At 39.5% G+C, this 19,218-nt stretch overlaps 1 protein-coding gene across 3 annotated transcripts in view; it reads right to left on the bottom strand.

The window, feature by feature from the left end:
* Positions 1-1,925: 1,925 nt before the first annotated feature.
* Positions 1,926-19,218, bottom strand: part of ttll7 (tubulin tyrosine ligase-like family, member 7) — a 67,861-nt gene continuing 50,568 nt past the window's right edge. The window contains exons 17-22 of one of the 3 annotated variants that reach the window (XM_017413514.2): positions 18,913-19,047; positions 14,972-15,052; positions 12,737-12,897; positions 10,237-10,410; positions 4,451-4,555; positions 3,644-3,754 (exon numbers count right to left, since the gene is read on the bottom strand). In XM_017413514.2, coding sequence (XP_017269003.1) covers positions 4,495-4,555; positions 10,237-10,410; positions 12,737-12,897; positions 14,972-15,052; positions 18,913-19,047 — 612 coding nt within the window. In that variant the 3' untranslated portion in view covers positions 3,644-3,754; positions 4,451-4,494. Of the gene's footprint in view, positions 8,726-10,236; positions 10,411-12,736; positions 12,898-14,971; positions 15,053-18,912; positions 19,048-19,218 lie in introns of all 3 variants that reach the window. The other 2 variants (XM_037974185.1, XM_017413512.3) reach the window with 2 other exon arrangements.

The raw sequence follows: 19,218 nt of genomic DNA on the forward strand, positions 1-19,218 counted from the left end.
TAAACCCAGACAGGGGATGTGGAGGACCAAGCCTCATATATTGCCGTTTCACACACTGTGCTTGACCAGACTTAAAAGATTTCCTACCAATGCCTCGGTGCCAGATATAGTCAAAGGTGAGGCCTCCTTGTATCGTAGCTGTTCAGTGGGAAACAAAACGCCAACAGCAAAGAGTGAGTCATAATGTTTTGGCTCATCTGTGTACCGCTCTGTGCATGCCTTTCACATAGACATAATCCACACACAGAGCCATTGTCAAAGACAAGCTGAACAGAGGCTACATTTGTCTGATAAGAAAGGTCACTTCTGCCATTTGAAAGCCCACAGACGACCATCGGCTCCACTTTTAAAGCTTCACAGGAAGGGATAAGGAGCACAGCCCAAACACCTCACTCTGACAGTCGTAATTACAGAATAAACCGCACTGCTCTTTTTTCTATGTGTCATTTGAAATAGTGGATTAAGAGCAGATTTGCAGCCTGGCCATCTGTGTTTTGCACGAAAGTGTGCTTCCTTATCTCATCTGAACCATCCACCTCTCATACAGCTCCCAGTTGCTTTTTTACTCTTCAAACCAGAGAGGTTGGTCGGCTTAGGGCCCTGAAACTGGGTCAGCTGAGTTTTGCTTAAAAAAAGTGGGGGGGCTGAACATGGTCAGCAAAGCTGCACAGGCCACACACAGGTAGTGGGGAAAGAGCAATTGGATGGATGGGAGGAGTGACAAGTAGAAATGTCAGGAGTAAACAACGCAGCCCTGTTGCTGAGGGAGATATTTTTGGACAGTACAACAGGGTCACAGCGCCACACACTCACTGCCCCGTGCTCTCTTCTGGTTGCAGGGGCCAAGGCAGAGGCCAGAGGGCCTGAAGGTCAGGCACAGCACCTCTTCTGCTGACAGAAGGGAGGAGGAAACTGTTCTGGATGCTGCCGTTACAGGTCTAAATAAAACTGACTCTGCACATACACACATATCTGCACAGGGCAGCTTTCAGGTCAAGATGGAACAAGAAAAGCCGTCTGGGTACACACTCTCATTACAGAGGCGAGTGACAGGTCAGGAGTATCACCATCCTCTGGGGCTTCTGCTGTGAAATGTGATATCACTCTGAGGTTAAAGCAGATAGCCCGAGAACTGTTCAAGCAACAAATACCAGGTGGAGAGGAAGTTTTTAAGCCATTACAGCTCAGCAGCACTTAAATGTTCTAATTAGTTCTGCTTGGTTTACTCAATTTTTCTTTTGTTCCTTAACTCATATTTCCACCTATAATATCAGATATTTTAAGGTTAAAATTTTTTATTATTATATTATTATTGCAGAAGCCCTGCAGCTGAGTAAAACCCAGGTTGTCACCACTTGGATATAGAGTAAACATCTGTAATGATCTGTTAGGAAGCTAAAATATGTAACTAAGCAAAATTGTAAAATACGCTCTGTTAAATGTGCCACTGTTTGGAAACTAATTACAGAGTTCCTACACAGTCTTAAAAAGTATAGAATTTGCTTTTAGCATTTTCTAGGTCTAGATAAAGTGGTAAAAAAAGAAATTAATTAGAGTACAAAATAGCATTTGTATTTTCAGACTCATCTCTGTGGACCTTTTGGTTCATCTACCACAGCAAGCCTTGATTTTAACATTTTAGTCATCAGTTTTATGGTGCTTTTAGTTACTGACTCAGAACCCAAATACATGCTTGTAAATCTTTTTTTTTCTGAGAGGACATTTTTTTTCTTGTCATCCATCTTTGATGTGCAGTCACAACTTGCCCAGTGTGGAAAACCTTTTCTGTGGTAAATGTTTTGATCGCTTATAATCCAAGGTCAGAATATGTGCTCATGTTAGAGATGTCAAGATGTTCAGAGTTGCTCTTACACTCAAAACAAAAAAAGGTGGGTTTATTTTAAATCTTGTAGATAATTCCGTAAAATAATTTTACCTTGTATAATCATTCCCATTTTCATATAAACATGTTTGAAAACCGGTAATAAAAAAAAGGATGTGAAGCTGGTAATTCTACATATTCTACAAAAAAATAAAACCCAAAAAAACAAGGTGAAATTGTTTATCATTTTATTGCTATGTAAAATTAAAAATCCTGTTCTGCCAAAGAAAATGTACAGTTTTTAAATAACACAAATAAAATTAGGCAAAATAAACATTTTGGCATGGAGAAATGAACAAAACTGGGGCGCCTCAATTTGAGCATTTTAGCACAGCATTGCTGCTACAATTGTTAGATAAAATTGTTATAAAATGCATATTGTACTGTTTTTTAAGTAGTACATAGAGCAAATAAACTACTAAACATACAATACTTTGTTTCTCCCTAATAACATTTAAATCTAAAACTGAGGTCCTGTTGTGGGTTATGACATGTAAGCCTAAAGTAAAATCCAACTTGATGCTTGTAGTAGATGTGCGAATTATGGACACATCCATGAAATCCCTGGCACTTGTACCTACAGTGCAGTGAGGACAAAGACTGCAGCTGCATCCTAAACAAGTCACTGTTGTTACAGTACAGTATGCATGGGCTCATTCAGCGTGCTCAACAATCTCTGAATCACATCCTTGTTGTCCTTAAAACATCAGTACTCAAGATGACAAATGTGAAAGTAAAGTGTCCTCTTTGCAATAACACAATCATTGAAAAGACCAAAACAAAACTTCAAGTATATTCCAAACGCAGCTCCTCTGTTTACCACTACAGCTGGGTCTAAACAGACTAAAGTCTAAGCATGCAAACTCTACTAATGTGCATCCGCTTTTGCTTTCCGTGACACGCACTGCACAATGCATATTAAGAACTAGTGGGAGCTCTTTGAGAGGTTTGGCTCTTCTCGCTGGGGCATTTGAGCCAGCTTGTGTTCTAGGCAGCAAAAAGGCTTGGCTTACTACGCTCACATTCAAAATATTCTGTCGCTTAATTGGGCTGCACTTAATATCGCACAAGTAAAACAAAAAGTGTCAGCATTCAAAAGTTAAACATCTCAAGTTCCCTGGGCATCAACAACATAAAATTATTAATATAAAGCAATCTGATTTAAGTTATCAAATAAATTAAAATCTGAAAACAGGAATAAAATTACCGATTACAGCCAGCAAAAATAAGCTTTTTACATCCACATGTTCAAATGCATTAAAACTCCCAATCTGCATTCTTCATCATTGCATTCATGAAATACCTTACAAAATAAATAAATACATAAATAAATAACCTTTGCATTGTTTAGTAAATGTTAATTCTTTTTCTTTACAGTACCATGACTTGTAACTGTACAATAAATTATGAAACAATAATTGCAATGAGAACAGAGAGGTGACCCCACCCTCTGATGTTACTGGTGCTGATGGGAGGGATGAAGGATTTGGTTGGTGTGCTGGTCTGAACAGGGTCAACTAACCTAAACTGAATAACACCCTTCAGTAACCCCAAATCCTCCACCATCTCTTTGTTGATCTTCCACAAGACAAATGGGCAAGGTCGAGGCCCCAGTCAGAGTCCAAAGCTGCATCAAGTCCATACTGGGATTACTAAGATCTGAGTTTGGCTGGGTGGGAGTCATGGCAGAGGTGATGGGGGCGTTGAGGTCAAAAGGCAAGGTTTCAGAAGCCAGGCTTGCCACGGTGACCTCAGAAGTGGTCCATCCTGGCGGCAAAAAGGCTGCGGGAGCGTGGCACGGCCGAGGAGAGGCGGCCAAAGCTGGACGAAGGCCACTTCATGATGAACTGGGAGGTCACTGGCAGCAGGTACCTGGACAGACGGACACGAGTGAGGGATGGAGGGATTAGGGGAAAGGATGAACATAATGAGAGGATTAGTCCTGCAAAGGTCACAATTTAGAGGTCGGGCTGCTTTAGCCTGCATAGAGACAGCATATAACCCACTTTTCATATATTGACTCTACCATTTATGGCCTTCTTCATTTGCACAGCTCAATTTTAATAATGGCCTGGTGGTGTCAAGATATTATAACGGCCCTTAGCCTTGAAAGCAGAAAAAAAGTGGGGGAAAAAAAAAAACTTCAAGGGTTTGATCAGAAGTATTTTGTAGAGGGCAGGTAACAAGCAGTGACACAATCAGCAAACCTGTTTTGTCTATAGAAATGCCAGTTTTAGTTTGGAACAGATCAACATGTATTGTATTTTTATAATATATGTCAAAAACATAAAATCTTCAAGCAACTTTAAGATGAAAGCTGAATTTGGGGGTTTAATGAGTTAAAATAATTCATTTGATAAACTAATTGATGAATCATTGCAGCTTTTATCGTGTAATGTTCATCCAAAATACAGAGAGTGCTCTTACCTACTACCCTGTTAAAAAGTTATACAGAATACATTTGTGCTGTAACTAACACAATCGTGACCCTCATACTGCTTTTCAGGCCAGTTTGGCTTTCCTACTTTGACCCTTAAAGTTCTAGTATCATGAACAAAAGATCCTCACCTATCATTCCGAGGCATAGACGTCAGTACCTTTCTAAGACTTTTCTATGACACCTTCCACCGAGACAGAGCAGTGAGGCAGCTCCTGCTAACAGCGTTCCAGTACCTGAGAATGAGACCAGTGTCAGGTTGAGATAGAGTTGAGGAGGAGCTCAACCCTGCTCCAATATTCCTTAGTTACTAGAAATGAGTCAGATACGGTTGTCAGAGCAATGTCAGATGAGATGATCAGATCCTGCTCAAGGTTAACTGAAGCTTAAGCAAAACGTTAGGGCGATGTTTAGAAGACATGAGATGGGGAGTTTAAAATTCTTCCACACTGATCAGTTTGAGCAATGACCTACAATTATGGGCTTTTCCAGAAGACTTAAACCATTAAATTATACATTCAGTGACCCTATTTTTTACATCTTCAGCAAGGATCTTTATTTAATAAAAAATACATCTAATGCTCGTTTAGTTAAACAAGCACAATGGTCATAAGAAGTAGTCCCTGTGGAAGTGTTTTAGATGTGACAGTCTAATCAAAAAGGACCCACCGGGGCTGAGGATTAGAGAAAAGGAATAATATCTTCTTTAAAAGCTTGTGTAGTGATAGCACATTTTTCTCTGACAGCTCTCGCTCCTTGTGAGATAGCTCGTGGACAAATTAGCCGAGCAGCTTCTCCTGAAGTCGACTGGAAAGGAAAAAAGAAAAAAATAGATGTCGCTGAGGGCATCCGTTTCAACACGGCCTCAAACCCAGGAGAGTTAGGAGAGATTCATATTAAATTGATTTAGTCCAATGAGAGTGTCCTTGAAACTGCTTCAAGTGGGTTGTATGTATCCCTCAAGCACATAGTCTTCATCTGAGCCCAGACTAGGTGAACAATGGCTCAGTGTGACATTTGTTCTTAAAAGTTCTCCACTCAAACCCCAGAGAGGTGGGAAAGCTTTGCCTTTCACATATCTGTCCATTATGTAGCTCAGAGTGCAGTTTCATAGTGCATTAAATGATTTCATACCAAGATTTAAATGTCACCCTTGGATTGATTTCCGCCTTGTTTTCTGTGTTTATTTTCCCTGCTCTCAGCACCGTATATTTTTCTCTCTCTCTTCTATGAGATTCACTCACATCTGTAGGGATTGTATTTCTATCACAACTCTATTTCCAAAGTTGGAAACCTCAAGCCAAGGCAGAAAAATGGGTGTTGAGGAAGTAAGGGAGGGAGGGCAGGAATGAAAGAAAGAAACCAGGAAAGAAAGAAAATTAAATTTTGAACATTCACGTGGGGCCGAGTGTGTGTTCTATGAGCTCCTCTGCTATTCACTTTGAGAATATTCAGCTCATATAAAGAATCACTCTCGTGGTAGTGAAATATGAGGAAGGCGGTGGGAGGGATGGAGGGTTGCCTCGCACGTCCATGCGGCTGCTGTCTCTGCAGGCTATATTTAATTGGACCCTCATTCAGTATCTTCCAGGTCCGTCCTCCTTTTGATCACCGAGAGGGCCTTGGCAACTATACGCATGCTTGAAAGCCAGTGGGAGGCATGTTCACGCACTTGTGCTTGACTTGAATCCATCAGCGGATACAGATACCGGTCTACGAATCCATACATGCAAAGCTGCTATCAACTACTGTTTCTCTTGACAAGCCAATCTGAAGTCCTCCATTGAGATGCAAGTGCCATGATGCATTAAGAGGAGGCCAGACGAAACAAAATACCATGACTAAAGATGCAGCAGAAGACTGCTACGATAGCTGATGCAATCATAAACCAAGAGGAATAAAGAAGCTCGAAGGGTATCTGCAGCCCACACTGAGCTAAACACCCCAATTAATTCTAATTACCGCCACACTTTAAAGTTAATAGAATCTGAAACTTTGGTCATCATGAGAAAATTGTCTTTAGGTATTGGCAGTAATTCCAGGCTTAACAAGAAAATCATTAGTGAGGTTATTTGGCCACTTCCTCTCATCAGCCCACACAAGCCCAACGAGTGTCCTCCAACCCAGGAGGCTTTTGACACACTTGATCAGAGCTCTCCACACAGGAAGGCTGTTTGAACAGAAGCAGGCAGGTGTGCTCAACAACGGAAACCCCATGGACCCCAGTTAACAAACTCTGACCTGTGCTGAAAGCTGCAAAAAATGAGATCTACAGTACTTTGTGTGCCAAGTGCTGCATATGTGTATATACAATAAGGGTTTGATGATTTTAAATAAACCAAATACGAGTTACCTATTTTTAAATGGGTGAAAACATTTGGGTGGTTACACTACAGGACTCTGCTATAAAATGACAATTAAAGATTAGCGTCATCCATTGGTTTGTGCACTGCTGTTTTTAAAACATAAAACTTGTTTAGCTGCCAGTGGAGATGCACCACTTGTAGTTTCTTAGGACATTTTCAGTTTTTGTAACTATAGACCTATATTAGAGAGAATACATATTTCTCTAATTTCTGGTTTGCTTGAAAATTTGCCAAGTGTCAGGGCCTTCGGTCTCCATCACAGAATAAAATAAAGAGTCCCATGTTACTATACAGAAGTGTTTGTACAAATAAAATCCAACTAAAAAGAAATTGCAGAGCATCTCTTTTATGAACCAGATTTAATGTCCTTAACCTTTTCATCTTTTCTACCCAACTCAAAACATATAAAATAAATAAACTTTTATAACAGCAGGCTTTGAGCATAAAATAAAACTTTTGCAATGCCCAACATTTTGTAGTAAAAAAGGAGAAAAAGTTAAAGTGAAAAAATTTAATTTACTGTTAAATCTGTTTATTTATTCAATCACTGTAACTAATATACAAACAGATTTCCATTAGAATATGAAGCAGCAGCCAGTGTATTACAGTGTTGTATGACAGACTACAACTGAACAAATATTTATTACTAAATTATTTGAAAATTTCCCAACTTGTTCAGGCAGCAGCATTATAAAAGAAATCCATAAACTGTATGTTAACGAGCATCAGACATATTTGTGCCCACCTTCATAAATGAGCCATGTTTTCTTTTAGCAGCGCTTCTTTCTTATTACTTTAGAGACTAGAATCATTCATTTGCACAAGGCTGTAAACTTGTTGCAGTAAAAGCTGTCATTTTTACATAAAATCTATGGAAATTAATTCACTTTTTTTTTAGCTGCGCCTTCTTTCTTATGCAAACTGATGCTTTTTTGTGTATGATCATGTACTGAACTGGTAAACCTGAAAGGACCTATAGAAATTAAATACCCCTGTGTTCTTTTCATTTTCTGCAAAATATACATCTAACAGCCTTTCATGTATTTTCACATATTTCCATTAATGGATAAGTTTACATTCTCTGCAACTTTTGAAGCACTGCTTATATGCATAAGTTTATTTACATATTGCTTGTCTCTTTACTGATGCAACAGTCTGAAGTCATCTGAAGTGTCTGGAGAGAGGGATCACTGTTGTCACGGCACAGGAACATGAACATGCACACCCACGCACTCTCTCTCTCTCACACACACATAATTTATCAATTCATGTTAAGCATATGCAGCAATGAGAAAATCCTAATTGCTTCTCAGCTATCTGAATTGGCTTGTGTCGGCCCTTTGCATGCCTGATGAAGAGATGTGAGCCACTTGTTGTGGAACTACAAGCCACATGATGTCAACCAAACCTTTTTTTCTGTCTTCTAGTGACAAAAAGAGAGTGGTGCTCAGGTTGGTTGTGGCACTGATGTGGTGGAAGCGAGGCGCTCAGTTCCTACTGAGGGCACTTGAACAAAAAATGTACTCAGCGTACAGTACGATGTTCTTGATTACGGAGTGTGACAGACACAGAGGCAGTTTGTGCAAGCTGGCTGAATGTTTGCAGCATGGACCCAAAGGTGTGCCAAACAGTCTGAATGTGCTTCCTTCTCTTCTATTTTGAATTATGAATAGACTGTTTTCAGTTTTCAGCTACAAGTAATCTAAGCTACTAAAACACACAATCATGCTATGTTAACTAATTCTATTGTTTGTTTGTTTTTTAAGATAAAAAGCAAAAGAGAAGGAGACCATGTCAGATTGTTGGTTCTGCAGCCAAAGCAGTTATCTTCAAACAAGTTGAATCAGACCATCATTACATATGTGAGGTGGTGGCAGCAGAAAAAAAGCAGTGAGCATTGCTCAAGAATGGGGCAACTAAACCAAGCAGAGACCTGCGTTGAGGGGCGAAGAGACGGAGGAAGAGGAGGAGGAAGAAGCAGCAGCGACAGCAGCAGGAGTGGAGCCATGAGTAGATGTTGATCCAGCAGCAAATGGAAAGCTTTTTTTTTTTACACAGAGATATATAGACACAGAAGAAATAAAGAGAGACAGACAGATGCAAGCTTAAAGCTACACTAAAGAATATCATCTCCAAACATGTGGTTCTGGTCCTGAAATCTTTACATTACATATTTTATTTACAATTATTATTCTTTAAAATATTCTGAAGATAAAAGTACCAATACTAACAATAAAAAAACTAAAAAGTTCTTTGATTCTACACAAACCCCAAATACTTTTTAACAGCTCAGGTTTTTATACAGTAGGAGCAAAGTGATAGCCTGTTAAAATATGCACAAGAGTTATGAATCATGTAAAGCGAGGCCCCGGGAAAAAAAAAAGGAGCTCTCTCTCGTAAGGTCATTTGCTGCTCAGACTCATCTGGGCTCTAATTGAATTAAGAAGGCCTCGAGGGGCCCCAGGCTAACCTGAGTGCTAATCTGTGGGCCATTATTTCCTGTTAACAGCATACTCTACCTCTCTCCCACTCCCAACCCAGCTCCCACCCTGTCTGCCAGCCCAAAGCATGTGTGATTTAAAAGTTCACTCATTCCAAACCTGAGCGGCTGTCCCCTGTGGGGTTCGGTGTTAAAAATAGAATGAGGCTGATTTTTGCTTGTTTGTTTTATCACGCTTGCATTAGGAAGATGATGGCTCCAAGGCTCCATAGAGGGGAAAGAGGAAATTTTTCCTGAAAGAGGTGTAATGATGATAGTTGTATCATAGCAATGTGTTTGTCAGTGCTTTCTAAAGGGAATTTATTTACTTGGCACTTTTGGGGTTTAGACTGTTTTAATTAACTTTTTACTTTGATCTAAATATCAGATGAAAACACCAAAATAAATATTTATCAAGGATGTTCACTGCTATCTTTATGCATGTTTAGCACCACAGTGGGCGCCGTTTATTGTCCCCGTGTTGAGTATATTTCTTTTTATTTGGTTTTATGGCGATACACCAATGAGCCACAATGTTAGAACCACCTGTGTAATATTGTGAAGGCCCAGTTTGGAACCAAGCACACAATCTTTCATTGTGCCCTAGGCTGTTTAAACTTTAGGATCTTTCTGCATGATTGGGTGGAACTTTGTCAAAGTCCAATCTTTTCCAACAGTATACTGATTGTTATAGGCTGATCAATGATTTTTACACCATCTGTCAATGATTATTGTAGCTGATTGATATGTTTAGTATATATCAATTGGTTTTGTAGATGTGTTACAGCGTAATATTCTGTTTCCAACAAAATTATCTGTTAGCTAGAGAATAAGATGTTGGTTCAAAATTTCTTTTAGGAGATTTACTGAAAGCTAACACTCTTCACAGAGCTTTAGCTCAACACAACAAAAAGCACTGACAAAGTGCAGCTCCAACAGGAGAGCTGACAGACCCTAGAAATGTGTTCTTGAATCTTCGCCAGCTCTGCTTTTTTGCAGCCTAAATATTAGAAGAAGCATTTTTTTTAAGTTCTCAGTAGGGACATATCAAAAGCCTGGAGGTAACCCTCACCTGGTGTCATCCCATTCGGGGCTGAGTCCGGTCAAAGAGCCACGGGACTCTGAGACAAACTTGTAAACAACCAGCAGGCAGTCTCTGCACAACTGGACCAGCCGGCGGCAGCACTGTAGCTCCTGGGGCGACACCACCTCGCTGCTCTTGCTGAAGATGGTCTCCCACGATGAACTGGGGAACAGGAGTCAAGTTAAGATACAGGTTACAGATAGCACCAGGAACTCACAATTGTAAACTGATGGTGTTTGCATTATGGCCACACAAATTAACATGTGAGTCTTTTCACTATGTGGAAAATTCATTTGCACACATCCTCAATTGGACAGACAAAAAGGAAGACACACAGAGGAAGGATAAAACAAATCCAAGTACAGTTAACCCTCTTAACAATCCCAGACATACCCCTGACTGAGAGAGCCTCAACAACTAAGACAGACAACCCCAGGGGGTACTTTTGATGTCTTCTCCTCCTTGGGAGGTAGGATGTGCTTCCTCTGAAAGGGTTCAAAACTGCCTGTTTCCATTCTCCTCCTCCTAAGTCTTTTTTTTAAAGCCTGTTGAATTCATTGCCCACAATAGCTGCTGGGCTGTTTGATTGTTGTTAAGTCCCTTAGATAAAATATCAAACAAGAGACAGAGAGGAGTGGGGGGAGGGGGGTCTTCACCCCGGATTTGGAGTTTGCTTTTCAAGCTGTAACCGCCTCAACTGCCTCTGCATGATATGGGGCCCCTGTTGGGTTCATCCATGTTGGGGCCATGATCTGTTGTAGGGAGGGGCCAGATGATAGCCTAGCGAGCTAGCTGTTTCATCCAGGGCATGCTGTGATCAGACAAAGACTAAATGGGGGTGCAGCCGACTGTGGGTAGCCTGGCTGGGCTAATCCTGGCAGGCCAATATCCCTTCACCCAATCTTTGCCATTTCTTACAGTATCTCATTTCCAATCACTCCCTACTTTCTCTCTACAAGACAGTGTGTCATTTTCTCTCCCCCTGCTTGTCAGTCACTTCATCTCTGTCACCTGCTCTGTCTCTTCTGCACTTGCCCTCAATTAGGACTCAGAAGGATGTAAGGGAGAAGAATGGAGAGTTGTGGGTAGCGAGTCAGGTTACCCCCTCTGAGCCCTCTGTGTCAGGGGAAACACGGCACTGAACAACTGAACTGTAAAGAATAAAAAGAGTAGGAGATGTGAGAAGGTCACACCTTTATCTCAGAGGAGATGAAAAGCAACCAGCACAGCAGCTGTCTAAGTATCAGTATTGTACATGTGAGGGCCCAATTGAAAACGCTTGTGTAAAATAAATGACTGGACTCCAGTTTGAGAGAGATGCAAAATTACATGTGCTTAAAAAAAACCCTGATGAGTGTACCACTTGTGGGAAATAGTACAGTTTTGTGTGTTTTGATGTGGCTTCATCAAATGAGATGTAAGTGCAGTGACTCAGGTTGTGGGAAGTCACTTTTTCACTTCAAAATGTAGGAAAATAAATAAAAAAAACACCACAATAAAAAATTCAGAGTATCAAATAACAGCCTGAACTGAAGAGGCCTCCATTCACCTCCGCCCCACTTTCATTCCCCTCTCTCCTCTCTTCTTGCTCTCACCTGTGAATAAGCCCTGATTAACAGCCGCGATTTAAGGAAAAGTGCAACGAGGTCTGCTCGATCTGTCACTCACTCTCTATCTTTCAGACAGCATTTCTTCTGCAGTCACACTGAATGAAAATGGCAAATTGTCCCTGCTGTCACTAAAACTACTATATTGATGAACAGAGGGCTTGCGGGCATGGAGAAATTGCGTGCTACATGAGCCTCTAGTTATGGAGACGGAAGAGTGATATTATGCAATGAATAAAGTGGTAATTGGTCTGCAGTGTGATCACTTATTTGTGTTGATTCAACGAAATTAGATTCCATTCATTTTTTGTGACATTCAGAGCAATTTGTTAATGTGTGTGTATGTGTGTGTGTGTGTGTGTGTGTGTGCATTTGGTCTTTTTGTTGAGATTGGTTCAAGTTATTACTGAAAATTCCACTGGTATTGAAAATGTTAGTTATTTTTATTGGAATAAGTTAATAAAATTAGCATAATTTATTAGCTGTAACTAGCAGATTTGATTATCTGTCCATCCTCATTGTAATGCTGTTGTAATGCAAGACTTTCTCACAACTAATCACACAAACTAACAACTATTTTTAGCTTCTGATGAAAAAAACTTGCAAATATTCACTGTCATGAAAAAAGTTACAACCTAGCTAAAGTCCCTTTCTCTATTTTATCTGTCGTATACAGACAAACTGACTGGCTTTGTTTGTATGTTTTTTTTTGTTTTTGTTTCTGGTTTGTTTTCTAGATAATCACTTACTGACAAAAATATGCAGATTACACCACAAAGACATGCTTAGCCGTTCAACCTAGTTATCAAAAGCATGCTTCAAATTTGATCATTTGATAACTGGGCAACAATACAGGTAAAGTCTTGCTCAGACCAGCCTACCCAGTGTTAGAGAAGCAGTTCCACAGGCCCTGTCCGTGACTCCAGAGAAGTCGATTGAAGACACGGTGAAAAAGCCGATAGAGATGGAGGCTTTCTACATCTGGTTCCCTCCAAATCCGCTGCAGTGCCGAGCGGACATTGGTTCGTACAATATCCAACACCTGAGAGAGAAATGATAGTGAGATGAGGAAAAACAAAAAAGATAAACCAAGTATGTGTTAATGAGCAAATTACATGTTCCAATGCAGAAAAATAATACCACTGCTTTCATATGCAGATTTTGGCATTTGTTCCAACAGTAATTTCTTCTTCTTTTTTCCCCCATAAATTAGTAATCACAATTGTAACCAAGCTTACTCAAAAACAAAGAACAAGCTTGCATTTATGAATAAATCCAGACAAAAATGCACAATCAAGAATGCAAACAAACAGGATTTAGCCAAAAAAATGTGAAAATGACTTCATTCAGATTTTTTGACAAACAAGTATTTGAGCAGTTTTGGCTGTGCACTTATACAAGTCTCTGTGCACAGATTTAAAGTTCACATCTCATTTGTGTGTGTGTGTGGTTGTGTGAGGCTGTGCTATAGGCAGGACGGAAACTATCGGGGCAGACAGTGGAGAGCCTCGAAGAGGACTAATTGCTGCACCAATGTCAGTCTTGGAGATAAGGTGTCAGAAGTTCCCGGGCGGTCTACAGACACCTGCGCCAAACCTTCCATCTTCTCCCTCTTCCTTTTCCCATCCCTCCCCACCTCACAGCCTTCTCTTCCTCCCCTTTTCTTCCTCTTTTCATTCCCGCTCAGAGCAGCGCTGAGGCTCTTTTGACTTTGATTCCTTGCTCCTCATTACTGAAGTGCCCATCCGTCTGAGCATCCGTGTGTGTGTATTTGCGATGCGAAAAGTGAGATTTCCCTACAGCAACACAAGATGAGCGAGGCATGCATGCACACTAAGACAAACTGATAGATGAGTAAACACACACAGATATGTTTTGGTATGGTAATCAGTCGGCGGAGCGGTGGGTGCTACGTTCCTGACCTCTGCCTGCTGCTCATTAGGCTGCTTCACTCCAAATAAACATGAGCTCACACCACCACAGCCCACCGCACAGCTGAGCACAGTAGTGCAGAAAGCAGCGGCTGAGAGATCACATCATTACTGACACGCCTACTGCATGCCATTTCACGTCTTGTCCCCTCTTCTGTTTTGTTTACATCTTTTTTGGTGTTTCTGCCTCTCATGGTCTGACACAGTAATGATCTTCATGCTTGTCATGTTTTTTGGGGGTCTTTCTTCCTCTTTTTCTCTCAAGTTAGATTTGGGGATTATTTTTTGTGTTTTAAAAGTTGTTCAAAAGCTTTCAAAGAAATAGGTAGGAGTGGTGACATTTTGTCACATTCGCCGATTTTAACAACGTCCATTCTGTGCAGGGTGACAGTATAGAACCTGTGACAGCAAAAGGCAGAGGCAGGCCATTTACACAGGCGTCAAAAGACGAATGTGCCCCATTTTTAACACTTTTAGACACAACACTAAAAAAAAATGAAGCATTATCTCAAAGAATTGTGTCTGAGAAAAGGTTTAAAATGAACTTTTTTGTCTCATCTGCCAATGGTAAACTTGAAAGACTTATTTGCCAAAATTATCTTCAGTCTCTCATAAATTGTGTAATGATTTACTTGAGTTGTTAGAAAGCAAACTTATATTCAGAATGACATTTGAAGAGACTACCACAAATAACACCAAATTTAAAACTCATACCTGAAGTAAATAATTTGCATAATTGCAACTTATGCTGCTATATACTTATATAATGTTAAGATGCTCAGATTTGAGGGATTGCTATTCATGAGAATACATTTATTTTTAGTTAGTAAATGCCATAAAAACCCATAGTTTTATTTCAAACTACTGTCTAGTTATCTGGTTGATAACCCCAAATGGTTACCCTAGCACAGTGAAATATACTCACATTGAGCCACTTAGGTGTCAATATTTGACCCTTCCCCTCTAAATAACAAGAACATGTTTTTCTTTGTCTGTGTTTAGACATGTTGCAATAGCAAAAAGATTCTGAAAACTTTTATCCCATTTAAATGAAACAAACACACAAAAAAACAAATCTGAATGTTTTAAATAAATGCAGATGCACAAATTGACACACAAACCCCAAACAAAGATTTACCAAGCTGTAGTTGGTCATTGCAGTTTGAATTCTTCTAAAAATCTTACCTTTCGCTGTTTGGTTGAGTCCAGCTTCACCAGCCAGTAAGATGCAACCTTTGCTTTGTGGTATTTCCAGTTGTCGAGGATCTGTGTAGTGAATATTGACATTTTGAAAAAAAATATAATGCTAGTATGAACACGTAGAAAACATGTTAATACAGACCACTATATAAGATTGATAGTTATTGGCAAATTATTACCAGTTTTTCCTGCAGTACTCTGGGTTTTGTTATATATAGCATATAAATAGATAATAATTATATTAGAAACACTAAAAGAAACTTACAGTGCAAAATAAATGTATCTTTAATTATGATTGGTTATATTTTCTTAGACATTAGACTCAATATATTACTCTTATGCAACTTATCACTGTGAAAGAGAACTATTTGACTTATATAAGTTTAAAGGCATTGAACACTGAGAAATAGAAGAGAAATTCCTTGATTTTTTTCACACACTCATTATAATAGCCCTACTGTCACATCGCATCCTCATAAGGACTTTGTATTACTGCTGGTCCCTGTTCATCTAATTGTTCTGAGGCTTTTCCATAATGGTCCTTATTACAGCGCTATGTTCCATGTTCACTCATGACAGGACCATTACCCACAAAGAGCTGCAATGCTTGCACACTATTTGCCACTTCAAACTGGGGAACACAGGAAGGCATGAGGTGAGAGACTGTTTACTGCTGCACATCACAAACTACCTTGTTATTTTGTTGTCAGCACACAAAGTGTTGTTTGTCCATACACTAATCAAAGCGAAGCATTTAAAGCATTGCTTTGTAATAACTTCTGGTGTAATAATTTCAGAATTAAAATGCCACATTTGTTGGTCTCTTATTCACTGGTGAATTTAAGTGCGAGTATAGCTGCTTAAAATGGGAAAATCTTGGGAAAGAAGTTCTGCATGAGGGATTTAGAAAAAAAAATCCTTTGAATATTGTTGGTTATGCTTAACAGCTGTGTAAGATATCCTCATGCACTTGCTTCTAGTACCAGGATTACTGTGCACCTACAGGCACTGTTGTTGTTGTTGTGTTGACTTAGCTTGCACTTCTCCGCTGGTGCACATAAGTGACACATTTGGTGCTAGATCCCCTGCAAACAGGGCTCTCACTCTGATTCTGAGTATACTGTGTATACTCACACACCAAAACACACACACAGTTGGATTTCAGTTACTTAAAAATATGTAACCTATTTGGCTTTCCTGTAGTTATCTCCTAACCATAACTCCTTGCCGGGATTTTATTAATTTGCATTATGCGGACATTTTCTGTCTCCAAAAAGAAGAATAGTCTCCTATACTGTGACCATTTAAACCCTAATTTTTGACCTTACAAGTATACTCCATAATTTAAATAAACAGTAGTTGGGTACAGAGTTTGTATTTCAAAAACCTCTCACGAGGAACATTCAGAACAAGGTGTGAAATCTTTTACTGCTGAACATCACTTATCACTCAGTCTTTTTATTTTACCTGCTAAGCTGCATACTCATTTGTCATATTGTGTTTAACATGTACACAAATTACTGTCAATTAAGGCACAACAAAAAAAGCACACAAAACATTTCATCTTTCTAAGATGTAAGAGTAACAAAAGAAGGAGATTTCTGAGTGGAAGATAAGGGAGGCAATTACTCGGATACAAACACATCATTAGTCCAATTACACCTCAACTTTAAATCACAGCAAAAAATGCTATAGATTGTTTTTGTGCCAAGTGAACGCTCCTCTCCTGAGGCAACGAGTCAACAGCACAGGTGCATTCGCTCAGCTGTGTTTCTTTGGTGCTCTCATTAGTGTTTTTTACCAGTACAGGTGTTGTGGTAATGGTCTTTCTCAGCCCTGACACGCCTAGATATTATGCTCATTCATGAATTGTTCCTAATGTTCTTGTATCTTGGACACTGTATTTTGCCACAGTGCTAAAATTTTTGCAAAGTACCAAACATCCTCTGCCAATTAGCTGTTATATAGTGTGTAAAAAAATTATTTTGTGTTAAATTACCTGGAACAGAAACATACGGAGAGAATCAAAACTCTTTGCTTTCAACAAACCACTAGAAACTTACTGACTTGTCCACTCCAGAGTGTCACTGTGCTGTCTGTCTCGACCCTATCAGAGAGCCACTGCCACATCTACTCTTGTTGATTTCAAAAACGGAAGAGTCAAGCGAGAAAGACCTTGGACTTCAGCTTGAATGTGACAAAGAAAAATAATTGACCCAGCTTCTGGTTTACTCCTTTGGGTGCATTTCCCATGTATCCTTCTGAGAACAAATTTTGTCCATTGAAAGTCCTGATGGTGTTTTTGTCACTTATCCTAGTGAAGATCATCTGGCTGGTTTCTGCCCATTCTGCACTATGAAAATGTGGCACTGAACAAAACAGACGCTACTGAGGACACCAGTGGCTGTAATGAAGGGCAGAATAAGTGTAGAAGGATGCGTCTACAGTGCTTTTTTTGTAAATGTATGACTTCTGTCATGTATTCAAGGGGAACTTTTGCTTTGTTCTTAGGTAGCCTAAAGTAATTCTTTTTCATTTAAAAGTAATTCACACACATCTAGACTTTTCTGTCTTGTTTTACTCTATAACTCTATAAACTAGATGTGTGTAGTACACTTAAAATACATTATTTTTTATAGCCTTACGCACACAATCAACATTGCAGACATTAGCTACATTAGTTAACAGTACCGCATTTCCAGTTAACATTATTTACATATAATTTTTGTCAATAGTATGACCTGTATGAGGCAGATTGTTCTTTTTTTTTATATTCACAAATTTAAATTGTATCTTTGCCAATAGGACATTTAGGCTAAGTTTAAACTGCAGGTCTTAATGCACAATTCTGATCTTTTGCTCTAATCCGACTTTTTTTTCACGGTCATTCACATTAGATTTTCAATGCAATGTCCATCAGACTCCAGTGTGAACAGTCTCCAATTCCCGAAATGACTTGAATGCACAGAAGAAAATGTGACATCACACTTCACATGCTGAGTTTACAGAAGTAAATATGGATGCTGCGAGCATTAACATGTGTGTATTGATTCTGAAGTTGCTGTCCAGTCGGGGCCAACTGTATATCCAAACAATAAAAGATGACAGAAAAGCAAAAAAGCACACTTTGTATTTTATCGAAGAATTATCTAACCACAAAGAGAATCACTAAACTGAGGTCATTTGTCATGTTTTGAAAACGGTGCAAGGGAGACATCCATCACAGATTTAAAGTGTTGTGCTCCAAATCAGCACATCTGCATTCTTCTAAATGCCTCTTTTGGTTCCACGGTGCTCACTTCATTTCTGAAAGCTTACGTCTGTGGGGGATGTGGCCGGCTCCATCTGTGATTTATGAACGGCCAGAGGCAGAATAAAGACAGACTGGTCTTTGCAGTCATTTCATGGAACTGTTTTGTGAAAGAGCCTGAAGTCAAGCCCAAGCAGACAAACTACAGTGAAGAGAGGTGACAAGGTCACTTTGAGTTAGGCCAATTAACATGTATTCTAATACTGGACCAAATGCCCCTGACTTCTCATGTTGGGAATTTAATCCCACAGGACCCAGTTTATGGCAGCTCCCACGTTGTATTTTTTGGACCAGAATGCGCTCATTAGGGATGTGCAGTTTTAAGTCACACCTACTCTCCTGCACACAATCATGGAGTCACACAACTTCTCTTTTAAGCATAAAATAACAAACTACAGTTAAACATATTAGAAAATGAATATTTGAACATACAGCAGCTGTTAGAAGTATATGAATTAACAAGATTAAACAACTGAAAAATAAGTATCTGTGTTTTCTTGTTGTGTGTTAAATATGGGCAGTCCTGTTCATTTACGTAGAGGGGCAGGACTTAAAACTTGTACTGAGACCTGTGTGGTAAAAGTCAGCAAAAAGTCAGCAAAAATCCTGTGCTCACCTCATCCAGCACAGCCTCAGCCTCCTCTTCAGTTTTCCCAGGAAACCTGATCCGCATGGAGGTGAGTGCTGACAGAGTCTGACGCACCAGTTCGGCTTCCTGCTCTTTACTTCTTAGATTTATCAGTGGGTCACCCTAAAAAAAAGGCAAATGAGTGTCAGATTGTGAAACAATACTAAAATGCCATTCCATATATTTTTTAGACTTCTTCCAGCATTTAGTTACCAGATACCATCAAGCCAACAAATGTTCAGAATAAATGACTTTTCATTTGTTTTGTTCTCAGTGACAGTTGTTAATTCTGTT

This window comes from Kryptolebias marmoratus, linkage group LG24 (assembly GCF_001649575.2).
Source record: "Kryptolebias marmoratus isolate JLee-2015 linkage group LG24, ASM164957v2, whole genome shotgun sequence".
NCBI classification, from domain to species: Eukaryota; Metazoa; Chordata; class Actinopteri; order Cyprinodontiformes; family Rivulidae; genus Kryptolebias; species Kryptolebias marmoratus.